Here is a 17,476-nt window from a genome sequence, read left to right on the forward strand (position 1 = left end):
TTCAGAGAGGGGAGGCACTTTGTCTAAGACCATGTGGGATTTCTTGACAGGAGAGATGGCTGGTGACTGAATAAAAATTTGAAGGGCAGGTAGAATCTGAACAACTTGTGTTGAGGAATCAGTAGATATACACCAGGAAGGAACTAGAAAAAGCAAAGACATGGTGCCAGAAAAAGGTTTAAGATGTATGGTGAGTTATAGAAATAGAACATGACCATGTTTGATTAGAGTGCAAGGTGCTTTAACACAAGGAGTGGAAAAGAAAACCAGAGAGAAGGGTTTTGAGACCAAGTATAAAACTCTAGAGTACTATCTATGGAGTCAACAAAGAACCATGGAAGGTTCTGGAAAGATGTGTGAAATGATAAGAGCTGAATATAAAGAAGATGTCCATTTTTGTCTATTTTTTTCTTTTTTTGGTGTAACTTAGGCTACCTGGGTTCAAATTCTTTCTTCACCATTTACTACCCAGGGGACCACAAGCAAATGATTTAACCTTGTTAAGCATTGGTTTGCAAACTGGTAGGTGGAATAATAGCCTATTTTCTGAGAGTGTTGTTAAAACTAAATAAAATGGTAAGTAAAAACACTTAACAGAGTGACCAATACAAAAGGAGGACTTACTAAATGGTAACTCTACTTTTGTTATTATTTTTATGCCATTTATTAGTAGCCACTTTCCAGTTCTCCAAGTAGAACTTTTCTAAGTAGGACCTCCTTCTGACTTTTCAGAATAAGGGAAGCCACCTAGTGGCTGTTATTACTGTTTTAAACTTGGCATTAGTAGCAGTCTCTGGGCCCCAGGGGTTTGGAAGCACTTTGTTAATATTTCAGTTTGGAATAATCTAAGCATCAATCCTAAACATTCCCTTTGAATCTGTGGAAACAGTCTCTTAAAAATGAGCTTCATTGATTTGGAAATTAAAATGATTCAGACTTTTGTGGTGATATTTTATAATAAAAATCCCAATCCATGACTACTTTGGAGTTTTGTGTTATTTACCTTCATTCCCATCCTGGTATCAGGTGCTTAAAACTATGGACTTGGGGAGTGCCTGGGTGGCTCAGTTGGTTAAGCCTCTGACTCTTGTTTTTGGCTCAGGTCATGATTTCACGGTTTGTGAGTTCGAGCTCTGTGGTGGGCTCTGTGCTGACGGCATGGTGCCTGCTTGAGGTTCTCTCACTCCTTCCCTCTCTCTGCCCCTCCCCCACTCTCACTTTCTCTCTCAAAATAAATAAATAAACTTAAAAAAAAAAAACAACTATGGATTTGGAGTTAAATAGCAACAGCCTGTTCTGTAAGTGCTTAGAGATGCTGGCTATCTCTTAATAGTTGAAAATATTTTGGGTCATGTTATAATATTCTCAAATGGAAAGTTGAATAAGTGAAAGAGAATTATTATATCATTCATCCTGAGTGATAAGAAATGGACCACAGTGTGATATTCACCTCGTACTTCTTTTGTACTTTCCAAGAAGGCTGAAATGGTCACCAGATACTTCCTTCCCATTTGGCATGGCTGTCTAGCTTAAATAAACATAAGCATTAATGCTAAAAAAAAATTAAATGACTGGGATTCCAGGATGTTTACTACTGCTAACTAAGGTTATTCATTTGGGGAAAAAATCCAAGTGCAAATAAAATAGCAATAATCGCTTTTGTCAAAAACTGCAAAAGTCTAGGGGTGACTGGCTGGCTCACTCAGTGGAGCGTGTGACTCTTGATCTCAGGGTCATGAGTTCAATCCCCACACTGGGTGTAGAGATACTTGAAAATAAAATCTTTAAAAAAGACTACAAGAAGGCAAAATATTTCTTGTCAAAATCAGACACAACTATTTTATTATTAGATTATCAAAGAGGCACCTGGGTGGCTCAGTCGGTTAAGCGTCTGACTCTCGGTTTCGGCTCAGGTCATGATCTTGCAGTTCATGAGTTCAAGTCCCACATCGGGCTCTGTGCTGACAGTGTGGAACCCTCTTGGGATTCTCTCTCTCTCTTTCTCTCTGCCCTCCCCTGCTTGCTCTCTCTGCCTCTCTCAAAATAAGTAAATAAAATAAAAAAACCAAATTATTAAATCATATTGTTTATATGCCCATTTTGCATATATAGCTTTTAATATATATAGTTTATTAAGTATGTAAATGTGTACATTTTATAGAGTGAGAGCTTTTTATAGAGAGAGCTTTACATGTAGAGGTTAAGTCACCCTGATAACAATTACCTTGTGTGATCTTCACAACAGTCCTTCGAAATAGCTATTTGCATTTTACCAATGAGGAAAGTAAGTTTTAGGAAGTGAAGTAACTTGCCCAAGGAAAAGTGACAGTTAATGTTCCTTTTGTTATTCATTTGTCCAACATTAGGAATGTTCTGACAAAAGGGAGTTCCTAGCAGAAAGTTATTGACATAAACTCTGAATGCCATCAGTAACCAAAAGAATGAAGGAGCTTACTTTTGCTTTTCTAGGCAAAAAAAGCTTGGGTTTACATCTACAGGATCTGGAGTTAGCTTGGCTGTTTAGAACTCAGCTTCGTTGCTTACTATGTGTGATCTTGGAAGTTAAGTAGACTTTCCAGCCAGTTTTCTTCTTTGTAAAAGGAGGATAATACCAGTATCTCTTCATCGGAGGATAAATGAACTAATTTAGGTAAGGCACACAGTATAAGGCTTGGTAAGAGGTCCATAAAGCTAGGATGTCACTCCTATTACTATTGTAATTACTATTATTTCAGGTGAAAGTTGAGTCCATACCTGAGGCCTGGGTGGAGCGAATGCTAGCATAGAAGTACAAGCAGCCATCCTTCAGAATGCAGTAGTGCTGGACCCACATATCTGTATTTCTGTCCAGTTGGTGCAAAAGGCCTAGGCACTCTGGGTTCTTGATAGCCAGGGGTGGGAGGTTACTGTTGTGCAGGGTGACGTCTTCCCAGACGTGGTTCTGCAAGTGCAGCACAAAGGGATCATCTGAGTGCTCAGCCTGTGCCGGTGGTCATTGACTCCCAGGAGCCAATGACATCAGCACTAAGGCTGTTTGACTTCGGAAAAGGCACTGCCCTCAGTGATTCTATTGCCAAGGCAATCTAATACTTGAGCAACTAGCCAGAAAACCTGAATTCATGTCCCTTCTCTTTGGTTTCTGTTCTAGTGTCAGGAAATCAAAAGATTATTTCACTGACCACTGGGATTGTCCTCTTAGCCCTGTTCCTGGCATGTCTACTGTGTCTAATAGCAGCCCTTGGTTCATGCTTCCCTTTAGAACTCCCATTTGTGCAAAGGACCAAGTTAAAGGCCCCAGGCCAGATCTGGCCTTAAGCTCACATGGTCAGTGATGTGCCAGGTCATGATAAATCCAGATCTTCCACCCTGGAGGGCAGTCCTTGGTCCATAGGCCTGAGAGGCAGGCTTTCCCTGTAACCTGACCTGAGGCAGTAGATGCAATGCTTCATCTCGTTATCACAATGCCCTACCAGGTGCCGGCCAGTTTCTCTTCCATATTTAGTTTCCATTTTGCTCTTTAGTTTTAAAAAGGCAGTGCAGAAGATTTCAGAATGCAGAGCCGGCTGTATTCTTTGCTGTGAAGAGGGAGCCTGTGGGGAGCTTGGGTGTTCCTTTTTCATTCTGCTACAGACACTCTGAACGCATCAGCCGACTAGAGCCCTCTTACAAATATCAGCCTAGTTAGGATGACACATTGGAGAGATGGATGAGTGTATTGAGCATTGTGTTCCAGGTAAAATGAAACACAAGTCTTGCTGTTTCTCATATGATGATGCCAGTGATTGTTCAGAAAGGACACTTATAGGACACAGGGCAGTACATTTAAGCTCAAACAATCCAAATTTCCCTGAATGTGTAAGAGCCGAAACATGTAGAGAAGATAATGGATAGTAAATACCTTTTGCTTGTATGACATTTGGTGAGGAAATGAGCATATTTAAAGGAAGTGTATGACCTTATTAGAAATCTTACACATAGCATAAAAAGGAAACAGTTGGGCACAAAAGCAATCCCCTCCCCACCAGCCAGGTGATAGCACTAGCTCAGAAAGTGGGGTATCAAATGTCTTAGGGGCTAAAGGAATGACTCACCTGTTGATGTTAGGAAGTTAAAGGTCAAGCCCAAATTAGAAAGTATATTGCTTCAAGACTGGGAGTTTTGAACAGGTAGGAACAGTGAAAGTTGGGCTAATATGTGTCCAAAACAAGGGTATGAACATTAAGCAGTGCATTTCTGAACATGTGACATGCAATTTTATAACATGCTGCTCAGCCAACAGCTCTATCCTAGGACATTCCTGAGATCTTGTACTTGGGGATTGAAAAGAAAACAGAAGCAGTGGTTTAACCTCCTGGACTGCTCCCTGTAAAATGGAAATCCCACCCCAATTTGTGACTACCTAGCGAGTTCACTGAGAGAAATGTCACACAAACCACTGAAAATAAAAAGAACAGCAGGAATGCAAGTTCCCTCATGGAATCTGAATAGAAATCCCTGTTAACTTAAAATCCTCTTTCCCAGCTTTTAGAGCAGATCTGAGAAGTCCAAGGGTGAACTGCATGACATTTGACTTGATCCTTTCCCCCTCTGAGGAGAAGAGCAGGATGAAGGCAGAGATGAATATCAAGGACACCTTACCTGGCGGACAGGATGGATTGCTTTGTCCATTGCCTCCAGCCACCTGAAAGACAGTAAAATGAGAGGAACTCTCCTTTGGGGACTGGATAAGTATCATTCAGAGGGGCTTGCTCTTCTCCCTGCAAACCCATCTTCCAGACAGAATAGTCCTGAGACTCAGATATATTTCACGGCTGGAAGATGATGGTCGAAAGGCAACACATTCTTACGAAATTGGTATAACTGGATGGCAAAATCCCACCTCCGCCAGGCATATTTAAAATAAATTATTATCCTTCTCCTTTACCACTGTTTAATTAGTGACTAAGATAAAATTTCTTCACTCTTTATTTTACCAAGGCATGTGAATTAATTACCACCAGCAGGGCTAGTAACGATTTGGTGTTAATAACTATAAGGCACTGGCTTTTACAATATGGAAAGACTGGAAGTCACTGTCCTTAGCTCCCTCCCCAAGTGTTCCTTGGACAGAGTAGACGCATTTAGTGCACCATTAGTGCTCCTACTTGAGGACTATATTTTCTTAGTCTTGTCTCCTTAGTCAGCTACCAGCCTATCCACCCCATTTGACAATCTTTTAAATTTTCTTTTAAACCCTGTAACCTTCAATCAAACCATACTGCTTGCTCTTCTCCCCAAAGTTTGATTTATTCCCTCTGCCTTTTTCTGTCCCATTTCTTCTTTTGCACGCTTGTCTGATCCTGTGCCACACCCTTTGTAAACTCTTCCCTCATCCCTGCCTTGGGAGATCCTCACTCCCTACACTCAGTTGCCGTGCCACTTTGTCTTCTCCTATAGCACTTCTTAATGTTTCTTTGGCATTGCAAATATTCAACCAAATGCCCTATCTTCTTAGTTCTGAGCTTTTTTGAGGGCAAGAATTGGCACTTAATCATACTAATAGTCTGTGGAGAACTTAAAACACTGTCTTGGGCACATTAGCTAACCAACAAATATTTTGTTCCTGAATTGAAATACAGTCAGGTTACCATCATCATATTTCCCTCTTTGTCCTTTAAAGCAACATGCATTTGAATCAATAATGTTCTACAAGTAGGAACAGTATATTGTTTGTCTCAGACGTTTCAGACCTAGGCTTCTCTTTAAGATTGGAACTGAGTCCAATTCCTCTTAAAGAAACACTCAACACCGTTGACCTCTTACCTTTTTGTCAGTCTCCCTTACTTCTACTCCATCCTACCTTCACCCTAAATTAGCAGCACTTACATTGCAGTTTTCAGTTGACTCACTGGATTGACCAGTGATCTCCATTCCCTTAGGGTGATACAGTGAAGTAATGATCATAAGCCACTAAATGCTTAGAAAGCCTGCATACCTCTACCCCTCCAGTTGGGTTGTATGCTTGAAAATGTCAACTGGATTCATTCTCCACAAAGCTACATTATTACTATTTATTTTGCTCATCTCCCTGTAGTGTGCTAAATTGCAACCCTACTACATTATTTTTATAGCTAGGACTATCAATCTGATGGGCTTAAAATATATAAACCTGGTAACTTAGGGAAGCTAGATGTGACCGTGACACTATTAAGCTTTTTTAGAAAATGTGGAGATCTAAAGCAAATGAGTTAGGAGAAGATGTTTCAGTTCTTTAGCAATTCTGATAGAAAAAAAAAAAACTGGGGGAATAATGAAGAACCCAACTTTTCATACCTAATAAAAAGATAGTTGATTGACTCACACTATAAACTTGCTGTTCCCTTCTCTACTTCCAACCCCCAAATCAATAAGACTGCTATTGAAGAAGCATTCCTCCACCCAAAGTGAGACTGGTAAGATCACAGATTAATGAATTACCTTTTCATTTCTTGGTTTGAGGTTGCACAGAAGCAAAATGTTCTATTTCCAGACTGAGGCACACAGTTAAACACAAATGGTTTTCCCAAACTGCTATCAATGCCAACTTCTGCACCTTCTAATTTTATTACTTCTAGAGGCGAACATTTTCCTTCATCCTGTAATTGATAAGGAAGAGGTTCAGCATGGGCACTGCAACTAAGCAGATAAGAGCGAACATGAGTGAAGAAAGGAAGACTGAAGTTATTTTTTTTATAATTGACTGTATGATCTGAAATGAAATTATAACCCAAATGAGTTTTTGTTGATTATGCTCCCCATGATATATTCCATGGAACTCCAAATCTCCAGCTATTATATTTTTTCACATCCCTTTTGAATACCCCCTATTAATATGCATTTTATTTATACCAACTTGGGAAAGTATAGTTAATTATTATTAATGCCCCTTTTTCCTATGAGAAAAACCATTAAAAGAAATTCACATTGGGATGCCTGGATGGCTCATTTGGTTAAGCATTCGACTTTGGCTCAGATCATGATCTCCCAATTCATGGGTTCAAGCCCCATGCCGGCCCTCTGCTGACATTTCCGAGCCTGGAGTCTTCTTTGGATTCTGTCTCTCCCTCTCAATCTGCCCCTCCCACTCATACTCTCTTTCTCTCAAAAATAAATAAAACATTAAAAAAATTAAATTCACATTATAGGGGCATCTGGGTGGCTCAGTGGTTAAGTGTCCATCTTCAGCTCAGGTCATGATCTCGCGGATCATGAGTTTGACCCCTGCATTGGGCTCCGCACTGACAGCGCGGGGCCTGCTTGGGATTCACTCTCTCCCGCTCCCTCTGTCTCTCCCCCAGTTGTGTGTGCACATGTGCACATGTGTGCACTCCATCACAAAATAAAGCTTCTTAAAAAAATAAAAGAAGTTCACATTACAAAATATATGTGGTTGGTAGTGACATGAGATCTCTAGTTAGTTTCTACAATTAACATGTACTCCATGCTTATTGCGTATGGCCCTCTTCTAAATTCTTCACATCTCTTATTTGGTTTTGCTTCACAAATGCTTACAAGGTAGTTGCTTTTATCATCTCTATTTTACAGATCAGGAAACTGCAGCACAGAGAGAATCAAGAACACTTTTCTTTAAATGACAGTATTTTAAAATACCACCTATGTATGCAAGAGTAAAATAATTTTACAAGTAAATATTTTGTTATATTTATTTTACAATTATATCTCAAAACATCCTGTCCACTATTCATGTCCTCTCTAAAAATGACTATATTGCGGTTTAATTTATGTACCATAAAGTCACTAACTATATGCGTACAACTCAGTGATTTTTTTTTTTAGGCAAGGTACAGAGTTGTGAAACCGTTGCCACAATCTAGTTTTAGAACTTTCCATCAATCTCCAAATTTTCTTTCAGCCCATTTGCAGTCAATTGCCACCCTTGCTCCTCCAATCATAGATAATCACACATCTGTTTTCTATTCCTATGAATTTGCCATTTCTGGACATTTCATATAAGTAGTATCATATACTATGTTCTTTGTGATTGGCTTCTTTTACTTAGTGTAATGTTTTCAAGTTTCATCCGCAGTGTAGCATTTATTTGTTCTTCATTCCTTTTTATTTCTGAGCTATTATTCTATTATACAGGTATTCATCATCTAGTTTGTCCATTCACAAGCTAATGGCGATTTTTCTTTCAAGTTTTGGTCTATTTTGAATAATGCTGCTATAAACATTTGTGTACAGGTCTTTGTGTGGACATATGTTTTCATTCTCTTTGGTACATTACTAAGAGTGAAAGTGTTGGGTCACATCGTAGGTTTAATTTTACAAGAAACTGCCAAACTATTTTCCAAAGCGGCTATACCATTTTACATTCCCACCAGTAGTCTATGAGTGTTCCAGATTCCCAACACCCTCACCAATAGTCTGTAGTGCTTGTCTTTTTGATAATAGCTGCCATCCTACTGGGCATGTAGTAGAATCTCCTGGTGATTTTCATTTGCATATTTCTAATGGCTGATGGTGTGGAGCATCATCCATACCAGAGGCTCTTAACCAGTTTTAGGTAATGACTGCCTTTGAGATGCAGATGAAAACCCTCTCACCCCTCCCCTAATACATTTATATGTGCACATATACACACACGTGTGCATGTAAATACATGTGAGACATGTTACATGTATACACATGCATGGGTACATATAAACACACATGTGTGTACATGCATAGGCAGAAATTTTCTTGCTACTCATGGGTGGATGGAAACAAAAATATTCTTTGACCAAAAGTAATATCTCATAGTTGTATGGCACTTTAGTTTATAAAACATTTCCATGGGCTCTGCCTTTTCATGTTTTATAACTAGTCTATAAAATAGGAAGCCACTCTTATCCCCATTTTCTAGAGGAAGAAACTGAGTTTCAATGAGATGCCCCAGTGTTACATAGAAATAGAATTTGGACACTGGTCTTCTGTCTCTGTCCTCGACACTACTTCTGCCATGTGTCTGGCTTCTTAGGCCATGGAAATTTGGGAGACTGCTGGATCTTAGATTCAGCATTTGAAGGCTATAATATTGAACATTTTAGGAGACATAGTATGTCCTGAAGCCACTAACTTTCCTGGAATAGAGACAGAGATGCAGAATTTCAGTCAGTTTTAGTAAATATAAAGAAAGTAGCACATGTTGTAATCATTGGACATGGTCAATACTATGATATTAAAAATCAGAAGAATATATTTTCATTTGCTTTAATAAGGATAAAGTCTTTACATGCCCATAATGGCTACTTATATCATTTTCACAGGAGCATTGCAAACTATAAAAAGATATGGGAAAACGAATGAAGCCTGGAAATTTTATTCTCATGAGAAGTGACAGATGTGCTCATTTACTAAGAGCAAACACTCACTTGGTTTGCTTTCCTCTGGGCCCATTTTATAGATAAGATGATATGTCAGTTTCTCAGCACTAGCACCATTAGGTTACTCTAGAGCTACCATGCTCTCCACATCCTTTGCTGTAAGAGAATGCAAAGGACTACATTCATATGGCATGTGACACAACCAAGAATAGTGCCTTAAGTCACTTATGAGGCTCTTTTTCCTCTGCTCAAATAGCAGCTATGTCAGAAGAATGAATGATTGATGAATGGATTAGATTAAAAACTGAATGCTACCGTCTCTTACATGGCCTCTAACACGGCCCGGATTCCATTTTGGCTACTCTCAGCTGCTCCTCATTGTCCAAGATTATGAGCCTGCTGTGGCCCTGGGAGCAGCTGCAATAAGACCAGGCACACAGAGCCCACGTAACGGGTGTGGTACTCCTGCAGCCGTGCTCATTCATCTTACTCTTTTCTCTCGGTTTCACCAGTCCAAGCACCTTTAAACTCCACTCTTGTGGAGATATGGGGTTCAGAAAAGGTTCTCTTTTAGTTGAATCCGAACGCTGCTTGGTCTGTGGTTCTGTATTCTCCAATCAAATGTTTTCTAGAGATAAACAACAATGAGAACCCCAATTTGTCTTACTGCCATGCCCTTGGGGTCTTTAACCTTTCCCTTAAGCAAAACTCAGTCCCTCAGTTTAATTCTTAAATGGGTTCTGTTTGAGTCTTTCCCTCTGGCTCTGCCAAAAGTCTGACTTATGTAGGTATTGAAAACAGCAAAGAATTTTTAAAGACTGGTTTCCCTAGGGGCACCTGGGTGGCTCAGTCGGTTGAGCCCAACTTCAGCCCAGGTCATGATCTTGTGGTTCACGGGTTGGACCCGCCTCGGGCTCTGTGCTGACAGCTCAGAACCTGGAGCCTGCTTTGGATTCTATGTCTCCTTCTCTCTCTGCCCCTCCCCTGCCTGTGCTCTGTCCCTCTCTCTCTTAAAAATAAATAAAAACTTTGGGAAAAAAAAAAGACTGGTTTCCCTACAACTTTATATTCTCCTTTCCAAGGAATGGAAAGACTCTAGCTTCATTTTTTTATTCCTGAGCCAAATGAGGGATCCAGTTGCTTCATGGATACGAGATTGAGTAAAATAGAAATGATGCTGAATAGAATAATACCAAGGAATTGTTTAGTGAGGTCCAGAAGCTATCAACTGAGATAAAGGAATTTAGGCTGTTTATGCCAGGTGGCCTTGGATAATGTTGACAGTGTCTGTCATGGAAATAAGATTTCTACAGAAATGATTCCAAAGGTCAGACTGCTCAGAAAAGGGAAATAGTAAATAATAAGGACAAAAACCCAACCCAGAGTGAATCCACTTATAAATTAAATTATTTCTATAAAGAAAAATACAGACAAGGACATCTGTATCTGTCTGCAACCTGGGCTTTCTGGTAAAATAAAATTACCTACAGAGGTTTTTTTAGTTATTTGCTTCGGTCAAAATTTTGGTTTAAACTTGGCAGAAATATTTTGTGGTTGCGTCTCTTTGTCTAAGGAGAGAGAAAAGGTTAGGACACTATACCAACATGTTTCACTTTATCTAAAGGCATAGCCATGAAAATCCATAAACTAAGAAGGATGAAACAGGCATCTTTAGCCAGAAAAAGGAACTGATAATTCTCAGTGGGGAAAACAGAGCCAAAATAAATTTAGAGGGAAAGAAAGCATGTCCTAAAGCAAAACAGCACATGAAAGGTACATAAAACACACATCTAGACTGCTATATTTAAAGCTAGCAGGTTGAAGCAAAATTGAGGGGTGAGTGCCTCTTAGAGCCTTATTAATGATGATCAGAGCCTTTTATCTGTAGGCAGCAGTTTGGAGGCTTCCCTCCTCCCTGGTGTCTGAAAACCATCAGTCTGATAGCTAGGAGGCGGTGGCCTCTGTCCATGTCATAGCTGACTGGATCAGGAGGGCGGCAAAGCCTGCAAAGGTAAGGAGAGATACAGGATGCTTTCTCTGGAGTAGCCTGTGTTACCTATCTCTGTTCTTGATTAAATGGAAGTTTTGACCCTAGGGACTGCACTCCCCTCATGACCCACTCAAGATTATTACATACATGTATGTATGCATTTGTTTATTTATTTATGCTTTCCTCTTTTCCCTCCAAGTAGGCAAGAAAGCATAGATGAAGAAAAGAGGACAGAGAATAAAGATCATGCACGTCAGACTCTTGTTTGTGGCCGGTACTGGGTTCTCTGTCAGAGCTTTGTGAATTTAACGTTTCTCTTTTTGTTTTTTTCAAGAAATGGAGATGATGACGATTTTATTCCCCACAGTTGCAAGAACTCTTGTCTGAATAGAAGTGCGTTTCCTGCTCTTTCCCTACTTTTATAATGTCTGGCTGCCACCAACACCAGCAGAGGTAACTGGCTGCAAACTCAGAATTTTGTGCTTTTCTTTTCAGTTTGCTTGGAGTAGGGAGCCATGTTTTAGGAATGATAAATACAGGCTGGCAGCATCATGTTGTTTCCTGGCACCGGGGAGACTCCAGGCTCCAGGAAACACAAGTGGCTTTTGGGGCTGGAGGAGTTCATGTGCACACAGACCAATGCATTATGCTGCTCCCAGACAGACAGGCTTCCTGCTAGAAAGTCAGCTAAGTGGAGGGATGATAATGAAGCTGGAGTCTGAGCTGCCCATGCTTTACAGCTTTGAAGAGACACTTCTGGCCTCAGTCACATGTCTCATTTGTCACCATTTCCCTTGGCTCCTCAACTATCCCTTAGAGTAGAACAACTACCAACCAGTGAGAACAGAAAGACTGTGGAGTAGTTAATCTGAGTCATAGTCATGACCTTTCCAAAGTTGTCAAAAAGTTACCAGGTTCACTGTAAAATCAAGATATTCTGCATCTTAAGCTCTGCAATTGAATGTTTGTCCTACAAGCTTTCTCTCTGAACTTAGCGTATTCTCAGTTTGTAGGTGGTTTCTGAAGCCACACAGGCTGGGTTTGAATCCTTATGTTTGTGGCCTTGGGCAAGTTACTTCAACTCTCTGTGTCTCTGTTTCCTTATGAAAGAGAATTTAGTTAATACATATGTAAAGTTTTCAGAACACTGCCTGGCACTTCATAAGTGATATATAAATGTTAACTTTCATTCTTACGTAGAAATTTGATGAAAATGAAGAGTAAGAACCTAGTATATTTGTTAACTGAGCATCTTTAATATGGATGTCAAAGTAACTTTATTTAAAGTAAGTTCTTATATCTGTCTCTTTTTTTTCTCTCCAAGAATTACAGGTTACATGAACAAGGGGAAGGGCTTAAACTCTGGGAATCTCAGTGTCCTCATTTGTAAAATAGGGGTAAAAGCACCCTCCTTTTTGAGGATGAGAAGAGATCATCTGTGTAAAGTGCACATAACAATGAGGATTTTTCTTTCCTGTATCTGGGGTCCTATATCAGTTTAAGTGCAAATGAAGTGTCCTTACACTATCGCTATGACTCAGGATGCTGTATGAGGAAAGTTCTGTTCCAGAACCAGCAGTGGTTATTACTGAGAGGAAGGCTGGGCTGGGCTGGGACATGGGTGGGGATGGGGCTGGAACAGAGGGAGAAGGTAGAAAAGGGAGGGAGTCTGGGCAATTTCACTGTTTTATTTTGGAAGGCAGTTGTGATGATTTCAGTGGTTGACTTCTGTGCCTGGATTCCTGTTAACCTGCCCCTCACTCAGGGATTCAGAGGAGTCAGTATTTGCCTCTGGTTATACTCATGCGTAGAGTCTCCCACAGTCCATAGATAGAAGCTGCCTGTTGGAAGAGCCAGGTGCTTACTAATGGCTCTCCCTTCCTCTGTCCTGAGAGGCTGCTTTTTGGTCCAGTCATGCCTGGATTAACATCCTGGCTTTAATGAATTTCTCTCTCCTTACTGCCCTCTCTTGCTCCTTTCCTTTCTCCAACACCTACTGAGTGTGTCTGTACCTTCTGCCAGACTTCGTGCTAAGTACTAAGACCCACCATGGGTTTTAGCCTTAGACTGATTTGCTAGTCTTCAGCCAGTCTCATTCCGGACAATGAATTCCTTAGCCCCTTTTCTGGTCATGTTCTTAGGCTCTGGGATTCCCAAACCTAATATGCTCATTATTACTCATGGTCTTTTGCCTACCTCATTCTGCCCTATTTTGACCCTCATTAGGAAAGGAGTGACCCAGTTCTTCTGAGAGGGAGTGTTCTGATCCTCAGTGGATTCAGATGTTTACCCACACACACACGATAGCACACTTAGCACTTCAGAGTTGAGGGAAAGTGTTTTTCTTTCTCTAATATCTTTGCAGGTCTCTCCAAGCTTTTGTAATTTGGGGTATGTTATGCACTGAATGTTTGTGTCCTCCCCCAAGTCCAAAATCCATATGCTGAAATCCTAAACCCCAATGTGATGGTGCTAAGAGGTGGGGCCTTTGGGAAGTGATTAAGTCATGAGGATGGAACCCTCATTAATAATATTAGACAGTCCAGAGAGCTCCATTGCCCCTTCTGCTATGTGAGGACACATACAAAGGACACCATCTATGAATCAGGAAGAAGATCTGCACTAGACCCAAAATCTGCCAGTGCCTTGATCTTATACTTCCCAGTCTCCAAAACTGTGAGAAATGAATGTTTGTTGTTTAAGCCACCCAATCTATGGCATGTTTGTTATAGCAGCCTGAATAGACTAAGGCAGGATGATAACCAAAAGCAAGAATTCTGTTTTTCCTTTGAAATATCTCACTCCAAACTTGTACTTCATTCCTAGTGATAGCACTTTGATCCAAGGTCTTGGCCTGTCATGCCTATGTCACTACAGCAGCCCCCTGGCTGAGCTTCTCGATGCCAGCACAATCTTGACAATGTAATTTGAATGGCCTGACATCACTCACCCAAGGTCTGCTTCCATTGCACTTCCCATGATACTACTTGCCAGTTTATTGCCTCTGAGCTCCAGATTTATCCTTCATTGCCTGATTTGTGAAAATAGACCTGTGACCTTCATATTTTACTATTAATATTAAACATAAAATTATAATATTTTTCCTTTGCCAGCTGGCATGAAATTAAACCTTGCTACCACATACTTCTGGAGGGACACTGCAGGAAGAAGCGTTGTTCTTCCTAGTTCCTGTAGATTGTACTACATTTTTTCTCCATTCCTCAGCCTTTGAGATTTCTTCTAGTGCTAAGTGCTTATAGGACATAGCTTCTCCAGGGTTCCACAGCTCTCAATTTGGGCATTGGTGGCATACTGGGGAGCCCCAGACACCAAGGCCTGTGTTCTAGCCCTCTCCTCAGCCCTGTGGAGCTGGCCGTGTAGGAAATGGCCCCCGGGTCTCAGAGGTACCTAAAAGTACACTAGGTTATTATAGAGGGAGACTTCCTCTGCAACTCCCAGTGTCAACAGCACCCACAGTGGCACTCCAGCATCTTCTATGTACCTAACTCACTCTGCATGGCCAAGTGTCAACCTCACCTCACCAGTGCCCTGGACGTTTGTTTCTGTGGCTGTTCTAATGCAGACACCAAGCTCTCTGGGCCTCACACGAGCAGCAGTGCTTGACACACTCAGTACTTTTGACTCACTGTATACCTGTCCAGCAGCCTTGGCTCACCTGAGCCCCAGGGGTTGTTTCTGCTAGCCCAGAGGCTAGGTACCAACTCTGGCCATGCCAAACCAGCAAAATCTTCCATCAACCAGTGACTGCAACCAACCTTCTCTGATGAGGCTTGTACCCCTATTTCCAAGTTAATGCTTCCTTGAGTACTCTCTCTTTCTACCTTAAGATTCCTTTTAGAGTTCTCTTTTTTTGTCTTTATAATTACTTTCCTATCATTGGTTAATTGTTCTTCATGTTAAACTTCTTCTGTTTAAATTACTGTGTGTTATGGCTAATTTTAAATGGCAAAGTGGCTAGGCTATGTATGGTGCCTAGACCTGTGGTCAAACACTAATCTAGATATTGCTGCGATGTATTTTTTAGATGTGATTAACATTTAAATCAGTAGACTTGGAGTAAAGCAGATGCCCCTCCATGTAGTTAGTGGGCTTCATCCAGTCAGTTGAAGGCCTCAAGATAAAACGATTGAGGTCTTCCAGAAGAAAGATTTCTGAAGAGATTGAGGTCTTCTGGAAGAAAGATTTCTGCCTTCAGACTCCAGTTGCAACATCAACTCTTCCCTGGGTGTCCAGCAGGACTGCCCTATAGAATTCAGGCTTGCCAGCCCTTACAATGAGCCAATTCCTTAAAATCCCCTTCTGTGTGTGTGTATGTGTGTATATATACATAAACATATACACACACTTCCTGTTGGTTCTGTTTCCCTGAATAATACACTGTGCTATTTCTGTCTCCTCAGATAGATAGACTTATGAACAAATATAAAATAAGTAGTCAAGTCTTTCCTGCTGATTCCCAATACCCTCCATTACCTGACCCCATCATTTCTATCAATTTCATTAATTGTCCTCAGCGTCCGTCCCAGGAACACAGCACTCATTCCTTCCCTGCCTGTCCTCCATTTCCCTCACCATTCATGTCTTCCTGTCTCTCCTCTTCCTGTTCATATTCTAGCCAACCTTCAAGGTTGGCTCTAATTCCTCTCCCTTCATGAAGTCTTTTTACCTCTTGGAGCCATCACCATTCTCTCTCTGCCTACAAAGAATGCCTGTGCCCTATCATTGAGAGCTAAATTATATTGCTTCATTTAGTTTGTGTGGATGTGGATGAGTGTGTGTGTATGTGTGTACGTACGTGTGTGTATGTGCGTAGATGCATATATATGTGTATATGTGTGCACTCACTAATATTTATTGAGGTTGAGTTCTTATTATGAACCAGGCACTGAGCTATATACTTTTAATTATTTAATCATCTCATCTAGGAGTTTTTTAGTCATATGCTCTTTGTATGGGCCTATTTATTCCTCTCACACTCAGTAAACAATTAAAATTTTTCTTCTTTTTTTGAAGAACCAAATGAGATTAACAAATCAGAACTATGGTCTCTTATTTTTAAGTAAGATGCCGTAAGACTAGGGTACCCCCTTTTCAGAAGAAAAGCAACAGGTACATATGAGTGAGGGGAAAGAACGTGATATTTGTCAAACTCCTGTGAGAAATCTCTCTGTGCATCTGAAAATTATAGTTGCCTGCTGGTTTAGCATTTCTAATCAATAATAGAGAGAACCCTTCTCAATGAACCTGCCTCGGTTGAGATAGCCCATCCTGGGCTCCACTCTGAAATCCCAGGGAGGTGACAGAAAGGGTCAGAACACCTCCCCCATTTTGCATTAGTTGCTGTGTCATGTCCGCAGAGTTGACTGGGAGTTTCTAGCAAACCCCTTTCTGTCCAGGTGAAGTAATCTGAATGGCTCAGATCTTTGGAAAATGGAAAATAAATTTCACCAACATACTGTTAAAAATAATACAGAAGATCTCTGAATGCTGTTTGGCCTTGTCTTGAGTGAAGAATAAAATGTCAGCAGACTGGCCCTGATTCTTCACATTTAAAAGGATTGTCTTAATACTCCTTGTTGATTGTGGCAAGGTTATAAAACAATCTCACTGTGAGGGCTGCATTATCCACATTCTACAAACCACAAAATGGCGACAAGTGAGGTTAAGTAATTTGACCAAGGAAATGCAGCTAATAGATGGTAAATCTAGGAGGTGAATCAAAACTTACTGAAGCACAGCATGAGACTGTCTCCATGAAATGAGATTTATTTCATAAAGGTCAGATTTACTATGTTCCATGCTCACATTCACCTGGGGAGGTCAGGGCTTTTGTTATCCTCATATTTCAGGAGAAAGGCTTGGAAAAACTCAGTGAACTACCTGGGTCCACCCAGGTAGCAAGTTAGCAGGACTGAGGCTGGATCCCAGTCTGTGAGACCCAGGGCTGGTACTCTTAATCTCTTGTTCAAAAGACTATTTCATGTGGGTCTTATGGACCCAGGTAAATACAGGCTCCATTTGAGCAGAGATTATATGTTTTCCCCCAAAAGTAGCTAAGACAGGGCTGGATCCAGAGGAAGCGCTCAGTTACACACACCATGATCAAAGCAGACAACTGTTA

The 17,476-nt window shown here is 40.7% G+C and overlaps 1 protein-coding gene across 1 annotated transcript in view; it reads right to left on the reverse strand.

Moving 5' to 3' along the window:
- LOC123609314 overlaps window positions 1-17,476 on the reverse strand; it is a 110,422-nt gene that overhangs the window by 8,434 nt on the left and 84,512 nt on the right. The window contains exons 8-10 of the mRNA XM_045500342.1: window positions 6,457-6,614; window positions 4,639-4,681; window positions 2,755-2,941 (exon numbers count right to left, since the gene is read on the reverse strand). Of these exons, the coding sequence (XP_045356298.1) occupies window positions 2,755-2,941; window positions 4,639-4,681; window positions 6,457-6,614 (388 nt within the window). The remainder of the gene's footprint in view (window positions 1-2,754; window positions 2,942-4,638; window positions 4,682-6,456; window positions 6,615-17,476) is intronic.

The sequence above is a fragment of the Leopardus geoffroyi genome, chromosome A1 (genome assembly GCF_018350155.1).
Source record: "Leopardus geoffroyi isolate Oge1 chromosome A1, O.geoffroyi_Oge1_pat1.0, whole genome shotgun sequence".
Lineage (NCBI taxonomy): Eukaryota > Metazoa > Chordata > Mammalia > Carnivora > Felidae > Leopardus > Leopardus geoffroyi.